The following is a 17,296-nucleotide window of genomic DNA, read 5'->3' as shown; positions in this document are numbered from 1 at the left end:
TCAATCATCTATTTCTATATATATCTCTATATCTATATCTATATATATATATTACTGCCGATGTTATTGTATTTATTATCTCTATGCTTTCTCCATCTGTCCCATAGCTCCCTTCCTAACCTCTGCCAGCAACATTCCTAGATTGCATTATGCTTAGTTTATTTATTTTCTTACACCCTGCCTCATCATTAAGAGGATTTGAATTACTTTTAAAGAACAATAATGAAGAGTAAATAAAATCAGGGTGAAATCAGTTGAATCTGAGTGGAAGATCAATAGACAAAATTGATAATACAGTGTTTTACTTGTTTACTGGAGTTACATTGCAAATTAGCTTTGAGCTTTCTATCTGCTAATTCAATGGGAGAGAGAAACTATTTATATTCTTCAGAGTATTTAAGATAAACCAAGACAGTTGTTCAGAAGGTTATAGTATTTCTGTTACTGAGTCTTGAGATCATTATTTCCAGATCTTTGATAAAGAGGTTTCTGTGATGTAGTATTCAACACCCTAAGTGATAATTCACAATAATGAACTTAAAGGGCTAGCATAACCTTACCATGCTGTGTTAAAAATATTGATTTTCATTTTTAATTCCTTCGTTAGACTGCGCACACCTGTGTTCATGACTCATCTTTGTGTACTGAGCATTGGACAGAGGGAAAGACAGTAATTTTTTAATAAAATAACTAGATGATAAGTGTGTGTTTTAAGACTTTTGTTTACAGTATATGGAATGGATTTCCAGAAGCCAAGAAACAACTTTGAGGTACATCAAAGTATCAGCTTTCCTCATTTCCTACCTGTTCTGGTTCTTTTTTGCTAGGTGTTGTTCATCACATGCATAACTTTACCCTTAGAAAACACATTATTAGAACACTCCAGGGTTCATTTGCATATACAATTGGGATCCTCCAACTTTCCACTTGCACATAATTATTTCCTTAAAAAAGTCAATATGTAGTTACCTGCTTTATAGACACAATGCCAAAAATATTCCATTCACCATCAGAGTGAGTTTCTAGACTTAACAGAGAGTGAAAATATCAATGAACTAGTCTGGCATGCCTTGTACCCCACAAATAGTGGGAGCTGGGTGTGCTTTAGTATCTTGAGCTAATTGCTAGAGAACATTTACATCTTCACAAATGAAGTCATTCATTTAAAACTTACAATGATCCAAAGTTTTAAAAGACCTATCACAAAGAAATCCGATTGCAGCTGAATAGGGTAGTCTTGTCTTCCATGTGCTTCCAAAATGAATAAGTTCTGGTCCCTTTAGCAAGGATCTGGGGTCTTACAGTGTTTACAAAGAATGTGAATGACAAATGCCATCTCCTCCTAATTGTTTAGGCTCTGGAAGATAATTACTAGCTTTTTCATATAGCTTCCATAAAGATCAGGAACATGAGGAGCTACTTAGAGTTCTTAACTCTAGTTATATCTAGTGTCTTGTCACATTTTACTAATAGAAATCTTTAAGTGTTAAGGGCTAAGGGGGTAAGAGGCATCTTCTGAAGTGGGCATATCCTAACAACACCAGTTTCCCTTTATAAAAAGCAAAGACTAATGATACTTCCATGTTAAAATGGCCAAGGGATCAGGGTATTCAAGGATGGGGTTCAATTCTTGAACATCCAAATGTGGCAGTGCTTTGTAGTTCAGGAAAAACCTGAGGAGTTTACAAAACAAAAACAAAAACAAAAACAGAGAAGACTCAGGCCCACCTAAATCAGCTGAGCCATAATCTCTGAATGGGGTACAGGCACTGGCATTTTTTTATAAAAGCTTCCCAGGTAATTCTAATGTGCAGTTAGGGTTGTTAATCCCCTGAATTAGAAGCTGAGAAAGCCCTGGCCTAAGGGTTATATATCTGTAGCTTAGCTGTCTGAGCACTGTCCTGGCGCTGAAAAGCCACCTATTTGATCCCTGGTCTGGGTACCAGCAACACAGGTTGTGGGCTTGATCCTTGGTAGGAGGCATGCAGGAGGGAGCCAATCAATCTTTCTCTCTATCTCTTTAACTCTCTCTGTAAAAATCAATAAAAAATAAAATGAAATAGAAGCTGAGAAAGTAAAGTAAAGGTACTTGACTAAGGCCTGATTAGATTTAGCCGGATAAGATTTGTGTGGAAGTCTCGTTTTCTGTATGCTGCCTTGGGGAGTACTAGTGCTTCAGAATAGAGGACTCATGAAATCAGAAGGTTCAGAGATGTGAAGTGCCCGGAGCAGAGAAATATTTGTAGCTGATGGGCCATGTGGCCAAAGGCATTCTGTTTGACTGCAACCTCCTTCACTGTGGGGAGGGCATGGAAGAAACAGGAGGACAGAAGTACATTCTGGGCCCATCAGCACACACGAGACAGGCCTGCTGAGCATTATGACCTTCACACGACCTGTGTTTCCTCAATAGTCCAGGCTGTTCACTCCACCTAATTCTCCTGGGTTCTTGGAGAAGGAAACTTTTAGTGCATAATCACGAATAACACCTTTTCTATCCACTGGTCAACTTCTTGACTTCAGTTGATAGTTTAGAAAGGGATCTTTGGGTCAGTGTGAGAGGAAGAAGAGAGCAGTTTTCAAGAGGAGATTGTAGCACAAGTAAAATGTTTCTAAGGTGTTCAAAGAGGCTCCACTAATTTCTTTAAGGCACGGGGTAACCAGTGTTCAATAATTACTGTATTTTTCGGACCATAAGACGCACTTTTTCCCCCCCAGAAGTGGGGGGGAAAAGTCCCTGCATCTTATGGTCCAAATATAGCCTACACATATACTTTAAACAAAAAGTTTTTTTACTTGCCCGGCTCTGTGTGGTCTCTGTGTGCTTGCCCGGGTCTAAAATGGTTCTAAATGCTGCTGTTTACTTTACAGGGTTGATTACATGTGTTTATGACTGTGATGTTGGGTTTTAATGCACATAAAATATTTTAGGACACTATTTGTTTCAGAATCTTTTTTTCTTCATTTCCCTTCTCTAAAAACTGGTGCGTCTTATGGTCCGGAGTGTCTTATGGTCCGAAAAATATGGTATGTGTTGAATAAATGCAAATATGGAGCATGTATGCATGCAAGGTACCATATTTCATTATTTTCAGTTTAATTCTGTCATAAAATGTATGTTACAACAGTCAGAACTTACATGAAGCTTAGGACTAGCATGTGTAATTTATCCGGTCTGCATTTGGGTAAATGCCATGCATCATTTACTGGCTATGTACAATGTACTAATTACTATTTTTACCTGTACCTAAGAGGCTGAATAAGAGGTGCTCCATGACTATGTAGAATCACATTTTCTAGGGAATTAGATATTAAAGTGTGCTAGGAGGGGTGAGAATAGTCTAACCTGTACTATATACTCTGTTGAACTGGACTGCTATTTCTTAATAAATTATTTATGAGTGATTCAAATGTGAAGTCACAATAGAGCCTAAGTTATAAAATATGGAACTTCAAAAATATGCCTACTGTAAGATAAATATACCTGTGCATACATATCATTCATAAATAACGATAGCCATGGATACAGGAATACTTTGGGGTCTGACTCCAAAGAGAATCAAAGAATTACCAAGGACATTCAGAACAGTGAGGAGTCAGGAATGCAATATCACTGATGTCAAGGATTATCCATGAAAGAGAGAGACAGGGAAAGAGAACTAATGAGGGGAGATGGACAAGACTGGGGCAAGACTGTGGCAGATCCTAAGTCAAAAGAACCTGAGAATAATTCCAATTTAAGATACACAATTCTATACAAATACTCAAACTCCCCAGGTTTCCAAGTCGAATAATCAGAGTGAGAACAAGTTTTGAAAAAGTCTTATTCTTGACTACTGTGCCTTTATTACCACCCAGACCAGGAGGAAATAAAATACATAGCTATTCCTTTTATATGCTTGAATGCAATGCAGGAGAAATTAGAAAACCAACATTTTAACAATACTTTAGATGAGTCTTAAGGAGAAAAGGACCTATTGTCTGGATACCTAGAATTTGCACAGAACCTTTTGATACCTGGCCACTAACAAATGACCATGAGTGCGAGCAGGAGGCTCTCATTCTTAAAAGATAAGCACCCAGGGAAGAAAGGAAAAAGGAAAGTGGTGGGAATAGAGAACAAAAGCTCAGCAGAACCAAGAGAAAATACAGGTGGCAACAAGTTACTTCATTGCTGTTTTTAATAGATCGCTTTTTGAGGGATAAGTATTGTTGTGGAGCTTTTACATCTTGAACACACTGTCTAACATCATGCCATTGCTAAAGAGCAAAGCTTCATACAGACCAGATGAGCAGTTTTCAGCCAGTGTGCTATGGCAGGCATGGTGGTGTGCCACAAGAAACTTTAACACATTCCATGCCTGACTATTTATTTAGGCAGGGACACTGGTGGCCTCTTCTCCCTTAGATTGTCAAATAAAATAACAACAGTCAACACAACACTGGCTGTCCAGTGTGAGTGGATTTAAATTAAACTTACTTTTGTCAGATTAGAAAAAAAATGATATTTTAGATATGCCACAGAATTTACTAAGTAGTTTATGTGTGCCACTAGAGGGAAAAGGTTGAACATTGCTGAACAAGATGATAGTTTCATTCAACTGTAATGAGGGTGTATTTTCACATAATTTTTTGTTCCTTTTCATAATACATATACAAGGTTGAAGAATTTAGGCCCTCACATTGGCTAAGCTTGTGTTTTTATTCTAAATCTATACATAAAAAAGATGTAAGGTGTAATGTTGGATATTTAGAAGAATGTACCATTTTGCAAACTTTTTAAGTTACATAACTGCTACTCAGATTTAAATTCTACTTAAGAGATGCCACAACACATGGAAAAAACCCCCTGAAGAATGAATGTCAACTTTGAGTATGCCAGAGGAGAGAATTAAGGGAGAATGGTGGATGACAGGGATGGGAATTAATATTCATTGAGCAAATACTATGTACCTCAGCTAAATAGGCTTCATGCTTGTAATTCACTTGCTCCTCAGAGAGGGTAAGCAATTTTCTGCAGACCTCAAAGTCAGGGGCAGACCCAGGAATCAAATCCAGCTCTGTGTAGTGCCAAACCCAACAACTTTGACTTATGTGGTTCTGACACAAATATATACTTATGTGTCAAGTGATTCTCAATTTCTTTTAGTCAGTGTTCATTGCAAAACTTTCACATAATTGTAAATTACCTGATTTTCTGAAAACAAAAATGTAAAATTATAGCACTCTATTTTGATGATTAAATGATTTTTTAAAGAGCCCAATGATTATATACATGGGAATAGGGATTGATTACGTTTTACATGAAAATATATGTGCCTGGGTATGTTTTTCATTTTGTAGAAAGTGAGAAATGAAATAGCAATGAGATTATGTCTTGGCTAGCCAGGAGGCCTGGTTTAGGGCAACATGGCTTTCAAGCCAGAAGGGTCTCCTCCAAGGGTTGCCTTTCAGCTTCCCTCAGGCTTGTCCTAACTCTGATTTTCCTGTATTCTGTCCTTGCCAACACTGGCAGTTGAACCTGCACCCTGCCTTTGGCAATTATGATAATGAAAAGATGATTCTGCTTATGAATATGCTTAACGTTGTAGATGAGTGAGAAGGGAGGTAGTCAATAACACAACTGTGCTTGTCTTGCCTCAGACTTTGAAAAGGATTTGTTAGGTCTTCCTCAGGGCCGGTGATGCAGTAAGGAATGAAAACACAGTACTTAGCAAGAAATTCTTTGGGTGGTAAACATGGCAGAACCTCAAGTGCTGGTGGGAACTCAGATAAAATCACTTGTAAGTGGTAGAATAGGTCACTAGGAATAACAGAGGCCAGGGAAGCCACCTGACTCTTGGTACTCTCCATCTCAGGTTACCTCTGGGTTTCACCAAAGTAAAAGCCAATTACAGTGAGTTTGAGTTGTCATTCTTTACCTTCTGTGAGATCAAACCAGCATTGGGGTTTACGCAATGTTTAAAGAGTCTACCAGACATTGCCTTTGTGAAATTCCCCTAATATCTCTGAACTGCAACTACTTCATCTATAAATATCCACTTCAGAGGACTGTTTTGAAGAGCACTCAAGTATAATACCCTGTTCCCCTAAAAATAAGACAGTGTCTTATATTAATTTTTTCTCCCAAAGTTGCGCTAGGTCTTATTTTCAGGGGATGTCTTATCTTTCCATGCACTAGGTCTTATTTTTGGAGGATGTCTTATTTTTGGGGAAACACAGTATGTAGAAGCATCAAACAGACTATCAAACTACAACGGGAAGGTAAGGAAAGATTTGGGGGTAAGAGATCAAATGAAGGAATTGTATGCATGCATATAAGCACAACCAACAGACGCAAGACACTGGGGGCAGGGGGACAAGGGCAAGTGCTGGGGGTTAGGGGAGGAGAGGGAGGAGGTCAGTGGAGAAACAAAAAGAGACATATATACTACTATTTGTAATACCTTAAACAATAAAATTAAAAAATATATAATATGTGAAAGTTTTGAAGTAAATAAAGTATTGTATAAATTTAAGTTGCTTTTAACATTATTTTTATATTTGGAGTCTGGGAGTCAAGTGGATTTTAAATATAGACAGCATAAAGTCTCTTAGTTTCTGGACTGGACTGCAGCTCTATTGCTACCATTTACTAGCTTGATAGCCTGGCTTCTCTAAGTTTAAGTTTCTCTGTCTGCAAAACAGGTATGATAGTATCTAAAGCACTATGGTGATGATTAAATGAGTTATGTAAAAATGCCACTCAGTAATATTACAGGAAAAAGGCAATTATTCCTATCATTTTACATATCTGAAAATATACTCATGTGTTTTTGATGCCTAATTAAAACTAAAGAGACAGAATAATAACATGAGGGGACTTGGTCATCCTCCTTATATGAGTATTATGCTTAATGGAAATTGGAACTATCTGTACATGATGGCAGTCTCAACAAGTGATACTTAATAACCTTTCAGAAACCAGACTTCTAATGGTGAGTTTCTTCCAGACTAAATTAATGCCAAACTAATTTTATTGGTTTTGCCTGTAGTAGATCCAGTCAACCTTCTCAGCCATAGAACAGAATATTTATTCTTGACAATTTTAAAGTTCATCTTACTTAGCTATATTGAATTTTAATATGTGAAACTTGATAAAAATTTTTGATTCATCCATTTTTATTATATAATTAGCTGAGTCTATTATAATGTAACTTCACCTAGATAAATATGAAATCTGTTAAACACTAGTAATAAATAATGATTAATAATGTGACTTAGAATAGAGAAAATGGGAAAGCAATATTCTTTCAAATATATTTAGCTGTGACAGTGGTGAAAAATCCAGTAGTTCTTATCTTGACTTTTTGTTTCTAAGCTTATCTTTATCTTTCTGTCCTTTCAATGATATTCTTAACATCAGTCTCTTGTCTCTAGAAACAAAATACATTTTTATTTTTTCCCTTAGCTTTGTAAGGATATTCTATCATAACATGTGTATGATTGGATTGTTAAGATCATTAAAATAAAATAAAAGAATGGTAGTGTACAGGGGTGGGCAAAAGTAGGTTTATAGTTAATACAATACAGTAATTATACAATAATAAATAGCAATATAAGAATAAACTCTTGTTTTTTGTATTTACAACTATAGACCTACTCCTGCCCACCCCTGTATGTTATTGTTTAGCCAAATAACAAGTATTTTAAGTATTCTTTGATCAGCCATCATAATGAGAAAGTTAATGAGGCTGAATACAGGAAAGCAGCCAAATCTATTCTTATTAACACAAGGTGTAGTGGTTGTTCCTTGAACTGGAAGAGACCTCATCAATCACCTAATCCAAACTACTCATTTAACAGATAAAAGCCAGGGAAGCTAAGTATAATCTTGTACCAGCCTGTAGTTCAAAATCATGATGCAAACTAGGACAAACTATTAACATCATGCTCTGTGACAGACACAAAAATTCTGAAGAACATTATCTGCATATTTAAAAAGAGATATAACTGTATATTTTTTTTTCTTATTTTTTTTTTCTCATGTGGGGGAGAAGGGTATTACATTTTAGGTGACCATCCTGTTTTGTTTAATATAAGGTGCCCAAAGAATGACACCAATCTGCTGTTTCCTTAGTTTGAGGAAGTTTCCTTATTCATCCAACAATATTAACATTTCTCTGAGCTGAATGTGATTCCAGTTAGGTATCTATTAAAGATCAAAAAGACTAAATGCCTGCCAACTACTTTGATTCCAGAAAGAACTTTTTTCCCCCCCAACACCAAAGGAAAATAAATGCCTGTGGGTTTTTTTCAGTATGCTAGTCTCCAATACTATACACTCTTAAGGGATTGTTAGGATCATTTATTATATGTAATTTTCATTTTATGTGCTAACTTTAGAGCTTAGTCTCCCAAGTAGGTGATGATACTGATTGGTAACATGAGACCATCTGTGGTTCACACACAAGAAACATGGCATGTTAAATCCAAAGAGCGAATTAACAAAATACATAAGCTATCTCATAAACGATAGCACAATAACAATAGTCTGCTTATTATGTAACACTGTCTTGGCAAGAGGCAAACAGAACTGTCCAGTGAGAGATGGTGGTATATAGTTTTCTCTTGGTTGCCTAGCAATGAGCTGCATGGGATGGGGTCCCCTTCTCCAGCAGGAGGGACAGCACTTCCCATAGGGCTCTAGGTCCTCTCAGTGCAGGGATGATACCCTCACAAAGGCCACATCCAGCTCAAAAGGTTGTCTGCAATCACAGTAAGCACACTTCCCTGAGTGCAAATCGTCCTGCCTGCCTCCACAAGGCCATTTCATGTTTGCATGACCCAGTAAAGAAGGAGTAGAAGGAGGGAGCATGGTCCTACTTTGGGAGCACACAGCACAGTGCTCCCAATTCTGACCATTCCTGCTCTCTCCCCTTAGTCCCTCACTTTGCTGTTTCTGCCACTAGGTTCCCCTGCACTGTACTATACTGTGTGCTGCTGTGTTGTTTGTCTGTGTGTGAACTCCACAGAAATGCCTAAAGAAGAGCCTGATTTGTTAAGATTCATACAATATGCTTAAAGACAAACAAACAAAAAAAGTCAGTGTTTACACTACGTTCATCTTTCTTCACAGACATATTCTCAAAGAGTAATAATTCCCTTGTCTTTTATTACTAATTTCTAGGCAAAGAAAATGATTTAGTAGAATTGTAAAAATTAGTGTGTTTGTTTTTTGTTGTTGTTGTTTTTTTTAAAAAAACTTTGCTATGTAACTCTGATGTTAAGATGAAATACCTCACTTTTATCTGTAAAGTCCACCTGCAATTAAACCAATTTAAATGTCTGAAATGTCTGCGTGCCTAAAGCATTCTTTATTTGGAACCAGAAGTTTTCTTGCATAAGTTAGTTCATGAGATCAAACAATTGCTAATAACAATGTATTTAATTACAGAGTTAAGTTTTCTTTGGTTGAAAAGATATTTAGGGGAGAGGAAGGCAACTAAAATAAAGAACAAAATTTGATCCTACTAGAATGAACCAGCAATGGTGGTGTCTCACAGCATAAAACATTATTTCTAATCTCAGGTAAAGGGTGAGTGAGGGGCATCCATCCAGGTCTTCCCTGCACAGTGGTGAAGAAAAGGGAGATTGGACGTAAGACTTTATTTTGATGGAAAGGATCGTAGTTTTATAGTATTTGAGGGATGCTGGCATAAAAAGTAAAAAGAAGCCATAAGCCTTTCTAATGATTTGTGGTTGCACAGTAATATTAAGAAAGTAAATCAATAGCCAGAAATTTATATGATATGAGTGAGCAAGCAGTACAGAGGAGATAAGTAGGAATTACCAATTATAAACTATCGAAATGCTAAGGTAGTATAAAGAGCATGTGTGTGGAGCCAGGAGAGCCTACACTTATGAAGCCTGACTGCTTATTTGCAAGGAATGATGCCACAGACTGAAATTGGCCTGGGTCAGCTGTAGGGGGGCAAAAATGTAAATCTAATGAGTCAGCAAAAAAGAGCTAGTTGTTGTTCAGTTAGAGATAAGAGTAACCATATTTATTTTGACATGCTCCTTTTGTTCAACCATGAAGTTAACTGAGTTGTGCTTGTTTAATAAATATGAGAAAATACTTTGTAAGTATAGACATGTTATCTATATATATAAAAGCCCAGCAACCAAACGACTGGCATGACCAGAATGACTGGAACAACTGGTTGCTATGATGTGCACTGCAGTGGCCAACTGGCCCAATCAGGCCCTGATTGGCCCAGTCCAACCTCCTGTGGCCCCTTCCCCAGCCACTCCCATCCCTGGTTGGCCCCCCCTCACTCTGATTGGAGTGGGGTTGGCCAGCCAACCTCCCAGGGTTCCTCCCCCTGGGTAGGCCCCCTGATAGGTCTCAATTGCTGGCCAGACCAAGGGACCCCATCCATGCATGAATTCATGCACTGGGCCTCTAGTATTAATATAAAAACATACTACTCTATTGAAAGGTCCTTCTTAGCTATATCTGGCATGAGACAACTTTATCCTTACTCACTGTTTATGACTGTCAGTTGGGATGAGGGATGGAAAAGCACAGTACAAGTGAAATAGTGCCTCAAACATTACCATTCCTACTACTATCATCACAAATGATAAATCCCCAGGTGTATTAGATGACACATAGGATAGATAATTATGACAAAAATAACTTCCTTAGGAATTACCCTGAAACCTCCCCTCTGTGGTAGACATGGAGACAACACCCTCTGCAGTCCTTATTTATCACTTGCATTGGGCTTATGGAATTATTGCTAATTCTAAAGAAACATTATTCTTCATTCAATATGGCACACTCTAAACATGATAGTAAGTAAATGATTCCTACAAATCAAATATTTTTCTTAGAATTGTTCGTGTTTTTTTTTTGGGGGGGGTTGCTTTAATCATGAAAGAGCTCAAAAAGCAGTAATGTCACAAGGAAAATTCTTATCTATGTCATTGGGACGGAAAAGAAAAAAATAGCTGGCATTTATTGGAGTACTAACTACATACCTGAGTAAAATGCTAAACATCATCTGTGGAATGAGACTGTCTAGGTCCAAATTCTACCTCCATCATTTAGAACTATACAAATTTCCATACCTCAGTTTCCTTATCTATAAAATGGCAATAATAAAAGAAACTGCATAGGTTTTAATGTGAGAGTTAAATGAGCTAGTATATGTTAAGCATTTAGAATACTACTTGGCACATAATATCCCTTACCTCTCATCTTCCTTCTCATTCTCAGTAACCTGTCTGCTCAGAATTTCACAGCTGAGAAGCTGTGGGATTGGCATAGTGAAACTTCAGCCTATTCTCATGGACACTAAGTGATAATAACTGACGTGACCAAATGCTTTTTACAGGATTTAGAGCTCATCTTAGCATAAAAAGTCACCAAGCAACTTCACCAACAATGCCACTTCAGTTTAGCATGTTCTATTATATAAATTTGTGAGGAGGAAATTGGTGGTGGTTGGTGGGGATTCTTTGTTAAATAATCTACTTATATAAAAGCCTAATATGCAAATTGTCCCCTCAGGAGTTTGACCAGGAGAGTGGTAGTTTGATTGCTCCCTATGATGTGTGCTGACCACCTGGGGGTAGTGTGGAACATGGCAGGTGGCCAGCAGAGATGGCGGGGCACTGAGGGAGCAAGGGAAGGAGGAGGTGGGGAGGCAGGGGCAGGGGAACTGTGCAGTGGTGGCATGTGGTTGGTGAGGGAAAGAGGAGGTGGGGAAACAGGGAGGCCTAGGGTCCTTACCCGTGCATGGATTTCATGCACCAGGCCTCTAGTTGTTTAAATAGCATTAAAAGAAAAATTGTTTTGTTTTTTTTAATATATTTTATTGATTTTGTACAGAGAGGAAGGGAGAGAGATAGAGAGTTAGAAACATCGATGAGAGAGCGTCATCGATCAGTTGCCTCTTGCACACCCTCTACTGGGGATATACCCGCAACCAAGGTACATGCCCTTGACCGGAATCGAACCCGGGACCTTTCAGTCCCCAAGCCGATGCTCTATCCATTGAGCCAAACCGGTTTCGGCTAAAAGAAAAATTGTTAGTCTTTGAAGATTGAAGGGAAAAACTTAAAAAAATTGAAAAATTAACTCTCAGTATAGAAAAAAATTCTCTAAGAACAACTGAAAAATTAAAAGGCTATCCTTTTTTGTTTATTTCTAAGTGGAAATGTTTTATAGTTGTTACTTAAGAAATTATAAAGTTAGAAAATTTTATCTCTTAAAATTTAGAAATTCTTTCAAAGGCATGACGAATAGAAACATTCTTAAGACTTGATATTGAGTTAAAATCCTCTCTAACCACTTTCCAACCTGCTACCTCATGGTGAATACTTACTATTAATCATGAAGTGAATATGATTTTCCCTTTACATTTCATGCTATATTGAAGATAGTTTGCAGTGTTTTTCAGACTTGCTGGAATTGCACAGAAATAGTGTTTTATAGTAGCAGATGTGTGACATCACACGAAAAACCTGTAAAACTTTTACATGAAAACCACATCTTCCAAGTCCCCACTATCGTTTTAACTGTGGTTTCGTGGTTCTCCTCTCCGTCTGTGCCAGAGAAGGCAGCTTTGCGTGAAAGCTGTTCCAGAAAATTGTATCTTCGGGACCAGCTAGTTAAGCAAATTGTGTAGCTGCCATTGAAACCCAAATGTACCCAGCAGACATAATTTCACAAAAGGGGAGGGGAAACCACTTTTGTACAAAAGTCACAGCTGTTCAACTCTACATTTTGTGGGTGTTGTTCTTTTTTTTTTTCATTAAAACATTTTCCCTTTCTTTATGAGCAGTGACAGTTACATTTCTGGTTAGCAACTGAGGACATTTTAAGATGTTGCTAAGTGCTGTACTCTCATGGATTTGATGTCTGTCAGGAAAAATTGGGCTAACTTCTCTTTGCTAGTACATAGAGTGGAAACTCAGTCCGTCCGCTCTGTCTGTAAATGAAATAAGAGAAGATGTAAATGAAATAGATGAAGGGCCATTGTTCTCTAACATACAGAGCTGTGTGGATGCCTCTACTGCTCCAAATGAGTGTTGATATTCTTACATTAAGATCCACACAGTGGCCTCCACCTTGCTCAAATCTTACAAATCTTGCTCCCAGTGGTCAGCTGTCCAGGGCCCTCCAAAGTAGTGGACAGTGGAGCTGACGGCTCAGAATGCTTGGGTCAGAATGCTGTGCATCCTGCTGAGGCCGTATTAGATGGGAGCCAGAGAGGACACTTTCCCCAATGACCCCTCATTCTTTTCCACTAATAAGTCTGAGGCTTGTTTGGACCATGATGGATTATGAACACTAAATCTGTGGGAGGCATTTTGAGCAGTGGTTGGAATCTGGGCTCTACAGTCAGACCGCCTGGGTGCAAACTGGGACCATTCCTCTCTGTACTGTGTGATACTGGGTAAGTCCCTTAACTTCTCCAGCCAGTTTCCTCAATGTTCCCTTAGGACAACTTACCTCCCTATCACTAGAGGAAGGATTATAAATAACTGTGGTAAAGATAGTTGGGCACTAGCCCAGTTCCTGGCACATACTTGGTAGACAGTAAATGTTAACTATTTCGGTGCTATGATGAAGAGGATAACTTTTCTGATGTTTAAATATATTAAACCTGTAACTTTAACATTGACTTTGCATAGGACAGAATCATGGCTCAGGAAGGTAAAGTCAGTAATAGTGGTTGAAAGCTATTCAATCTAGGTTTTTCAGTTTCAGGTTGTATAAACACTTTCCTGCTATTGATTGCTGGAATTCCTAACTGCCTGGCTGTGGCTGACAGGAAAATCAGTGTCTATGCAACTGCGCCAGAGGCACAGACTGATTGCAACCTGACATGCCCTGCCAGTGACAAAGAGCCCACTCTGCAACTTCCGCTCCCAGATGTCGGTCCATTGAAGAGAGTGACTGACTTCTAAGCTGGACTTCTAATGTCCTTGCACAGGCTTTTTGTCACTGGATGGGAGGCGAAATGTTTTTCATATTTTGTCACTAGCACATTCAATTGCATAATGGGGGTATAATGAAACATCAAAAATGATACAGAGAATGTTCTGCAGAGAATACATCATCCATCATCATTAGTAGTACTAGGGAATTAGCATTTTCTTGATTATAGGTTTATCAGAAAGACGACCGTGGTTTATAACATTAACTATTTTTTTTTTAATCCTCACTCGAGGATATTTTTCCATTGATTTTTAGAGAGAATGGAAGGAAAGGGAGAGACAGGGAGAAACATCGATATGAGAGAGACACATAGATTGGTTGCCTCCTGCACGCACCTGAGCAGGGCCAGGGAAACTGCAACCAAGGTAGATGCCCTAGACTGGAATCAAACCCAGGACCCTTCAGTCTGAAGTCTGCTGCTCTATCCACTGAGAAAAATCAGCCAGGGCTAACATTAACTAAATATTAAAGTTGCAAACTAGAATGTATGATTATTTAAGGTATTGAAATTAATGTTATCACTTCAATGATAAACTGTCTTAATCTAGGCATTTTATATTTATGACTAGAGGCTTGGTGCATGAAATTTATACACGGGGGGGGGGGGGCACGTGGAAATATCCCCCAGCCCAACCTGCTCTCTCTCCAATATGGTACTCCTCGGGAGATGTCCAGCAGTCGACATCCCTCTCAAAATCTGGACTGCTGGCTCCCAACTGCTTGCCTGCCTGCCAGCCTGATCACCCCCTAACCACTTCCCTGCCAGCCTGATCAATGCCTAACTGCTCCCCTGCTGGCCTGGTTGCCTCTAAATGCCCTGCCTGCAGGCCTGGTCCTGACCAACTGCCCTCCCCTGCTGGCCTAGTTCCACCTAATTGCCTTCCCCTGCTGGCCAGGTCCCACCCAACTGACATCCCCTGGCTGGCCTGATCACACACAACTATCCTCCCTTGTGCCATCTTTGACCACATGGGAGTGGCTGTCTTTAACCAAATGGGGCAGCCATCTTGTGTGAAGGTCAATTTGTATATTACCTCTTTATTATACAGGTATCTACACTACAAACTTGGTACAGCAACTTAACTAGACAGTTACTGGTTTGTTTGTTTTTTTTTTCCTGTATAAATTAATTATAAGAAATTAGACTTTTTCCAACAAAAATACTCTATGGACTAACAAGGATAAATAACTACAATATTCACATATCTGTTCATGAAGATTTCACAAACAAACCTAATATACACAACCAATATACCTTGTGAAAATAATAGTGTCTTAGAGATGAGATTCACATTGTTTTGAACAATTAAAACAAACCATATAGACTGGCATAGTCCAATTCAGATGGATAAAGTATATTTGTTGTGGTGGAAAATATCTCTCATTTCAAGTAATATTATATTATATAAAATAAATTGAGGTATTTTAAATTTCTGGTTAACTTTTCCCAAAAGATGTTTTTAAGAAATATTGGGATATAATTCTACTTAAAATTACCTTTATGTTTGCATGAATGAATGATCTCATTTTTTTGCTTGGTCTGATAATACCCACACTGGTATTGATATACCTTACAGTATTATGTAATGGGGAAAAGCCAAGAGAAGTAATAGAACTAGTTGCAACTTGAGGAACACTAAACTATTAGACTCACCTGTATCATGATTCCAGCTATTATTTGGAATCTAAAACTGTTAAATGCCAGTCTGATCTAACATAGGACATGGCTGATTAAAATATAAATAACTTCCTGATTATGGTGGTGATACCCAAAAAATAAAGTGGAAAAATGTAGAGAGATAATAATTTAAGCAAAAACAAATAAAAGAATAATGATAATGAGGACAACTTTCTTTTAGAATTATAGTCAATGTCTAATTCAATAATTAACTATAAACCAGCAGCATATCTTTACTTGAAGAACACACACCTCAATGATCAAGAAATTAGGAAGTATTGTTTTCTGACATATGGATGTCTCATTTCTATGACAGATAATTAGAGCAGAGAAGAGAGGTTTGAGTTAAATATTGTTTCCCTTTTTGGATGCCAGCTCCAAAGGAGTTGAGGAAGACATGGAAAAACAATCTGAAGAATTAGAATAAGGCAGGGGTCAGCAAACTATTCTCTACAGGTCAAATTCAGCCAGCTGACTGTTTTCATAAATAAAGTTTTATTAAAACATAGCTATGCCCATTAATTTAAGTGACATCTATGGTTGCTTTCAAGCTACAATGATTGAGTTAAGTAATTGTGACAGAGGCCATATGTCCCCCACCCCCTACCCCAAATATTTGCTATCTAGCTTTTTTATGGAGTTTGCCAATATCTAGATTAAGGAAAAGGTTCTTATTCTCTAAATTTTGCAAGGAAGTGCATAAAAAATGAGATCTGGCATATCAGATATTTCAGTTCTCTTCCTCATATGAACTGCCTTGGATTTAGATATAATAAGCTTTGGCACAGTACAGTTAGATCCTAGATCAGGCCTAAACGGGCAGTTGGACATCCCTTGAAGGGTCCCAGATTGGAGAGGGTGTAGGCTGGGTTGAGGGACACCCCTCCCCCCCCATGCATGAATTTTGTGCACCGGACCTCTAGTTTTGAATAAAAGGGTTCATAGAGGGGATAACTCATATTATGCCAGAATGCATTAAGGCAGTGCAACCTTCAATAATATAGAAATCCAATCTACAGAAAGAATACTATTAATTTGAAATGAGATTATAAGTGAACAAATATCTAAAATTTATTTTTTCTTTTAAATGGGAAATATGGCTGCTTCATTTAATTGTCTTTGAAATCTGATTTAATAGACCATCTCTTCTATACCTCCGGTTAGCTCCCAACATTTTTATTGTAAAATGAAAGGCATTTATTTACTTTGATATCTTTAATTATCACTCATTTAGAGGACAAGGTGAAACACACTTTTCCAATTGGTGTTTTAAAGTCTTGAGTCAAAGAAAAGGAATGACAAATTAAGCAGCTGGAAGAGGCAAGAAATAGCTAGTGCTGCTGGAGTTTTTGTGGATACTTCAAAGTAAGATGAAAGGGAAATAAAGGGACTGTTAGTCACACATGCTCCATAAATGAAATACTAACACAATTTCACGACACATTAATAACAAGTTAATATCACTCTTGGAGACTTACTCAACATAATAAGTGCCATATATGGGATCATCGATTTTTTCCCAGCCATATGGAAGCTCTGAAAAATAAAAAAGTAATTTCTTTTAGTAAATAAGTAAAAGACATCACCATTGCTAATAAAAAGTAATATAATTTAATTGTTCG

The 17,296-nt window shown here is 37.8% G+C and overlaps 1 protein-coding gene across 7 annotated transcripts in view; it reads right to left on the bottom strand.

Moving 5' to 3' along the window:
* The window catches only part of MAGI2 (membrane associated guanylate kinase, WW and PDZ domain containing 2), a 1,016,953-nt gene that overhangs the window by 251,591 nt on the left and 748,066 nt on the right, over positions 1-17,296 (bottom strand). For all 7 annotated transcript variants that reach the window (XM_045578504.1, XM_045578505.1, XM_036429599.2 and 4 more), the window contains one exon: positions 17,153-17,210. In XM_045578504.1, coding sequence (XP_045434460.1) covers positions 17,153-17,210 — 58 coding nt within the window. The remainder of the gene's footprint in view (positions 1-17,152; positions 17,211-17,296) is intronic.

The sequence above is a fragment of the Pipistrellus kuhlii genome, unplaced genomic scaffold, assembly GCF_014108245.1.
Source record: "Pipistrellus kuhlii isolate mPipKuh1 unplaced genomic scaffold, mPipKuh1.p scaffold_m20_p_10, whole genome shotgun sequence".
Classification (NCBI taxonomy): Eukaryota; Metazoa; Chordata; class Mammalia; order Chiroptera; family Vespertilionidae; genus Pipistrellus; species Pipistrellus kuhlii.
Note: the sequence above shows the minus strand (reverse complement) of the source record. Positions and strands in the feature narration are given on the sequence as shown.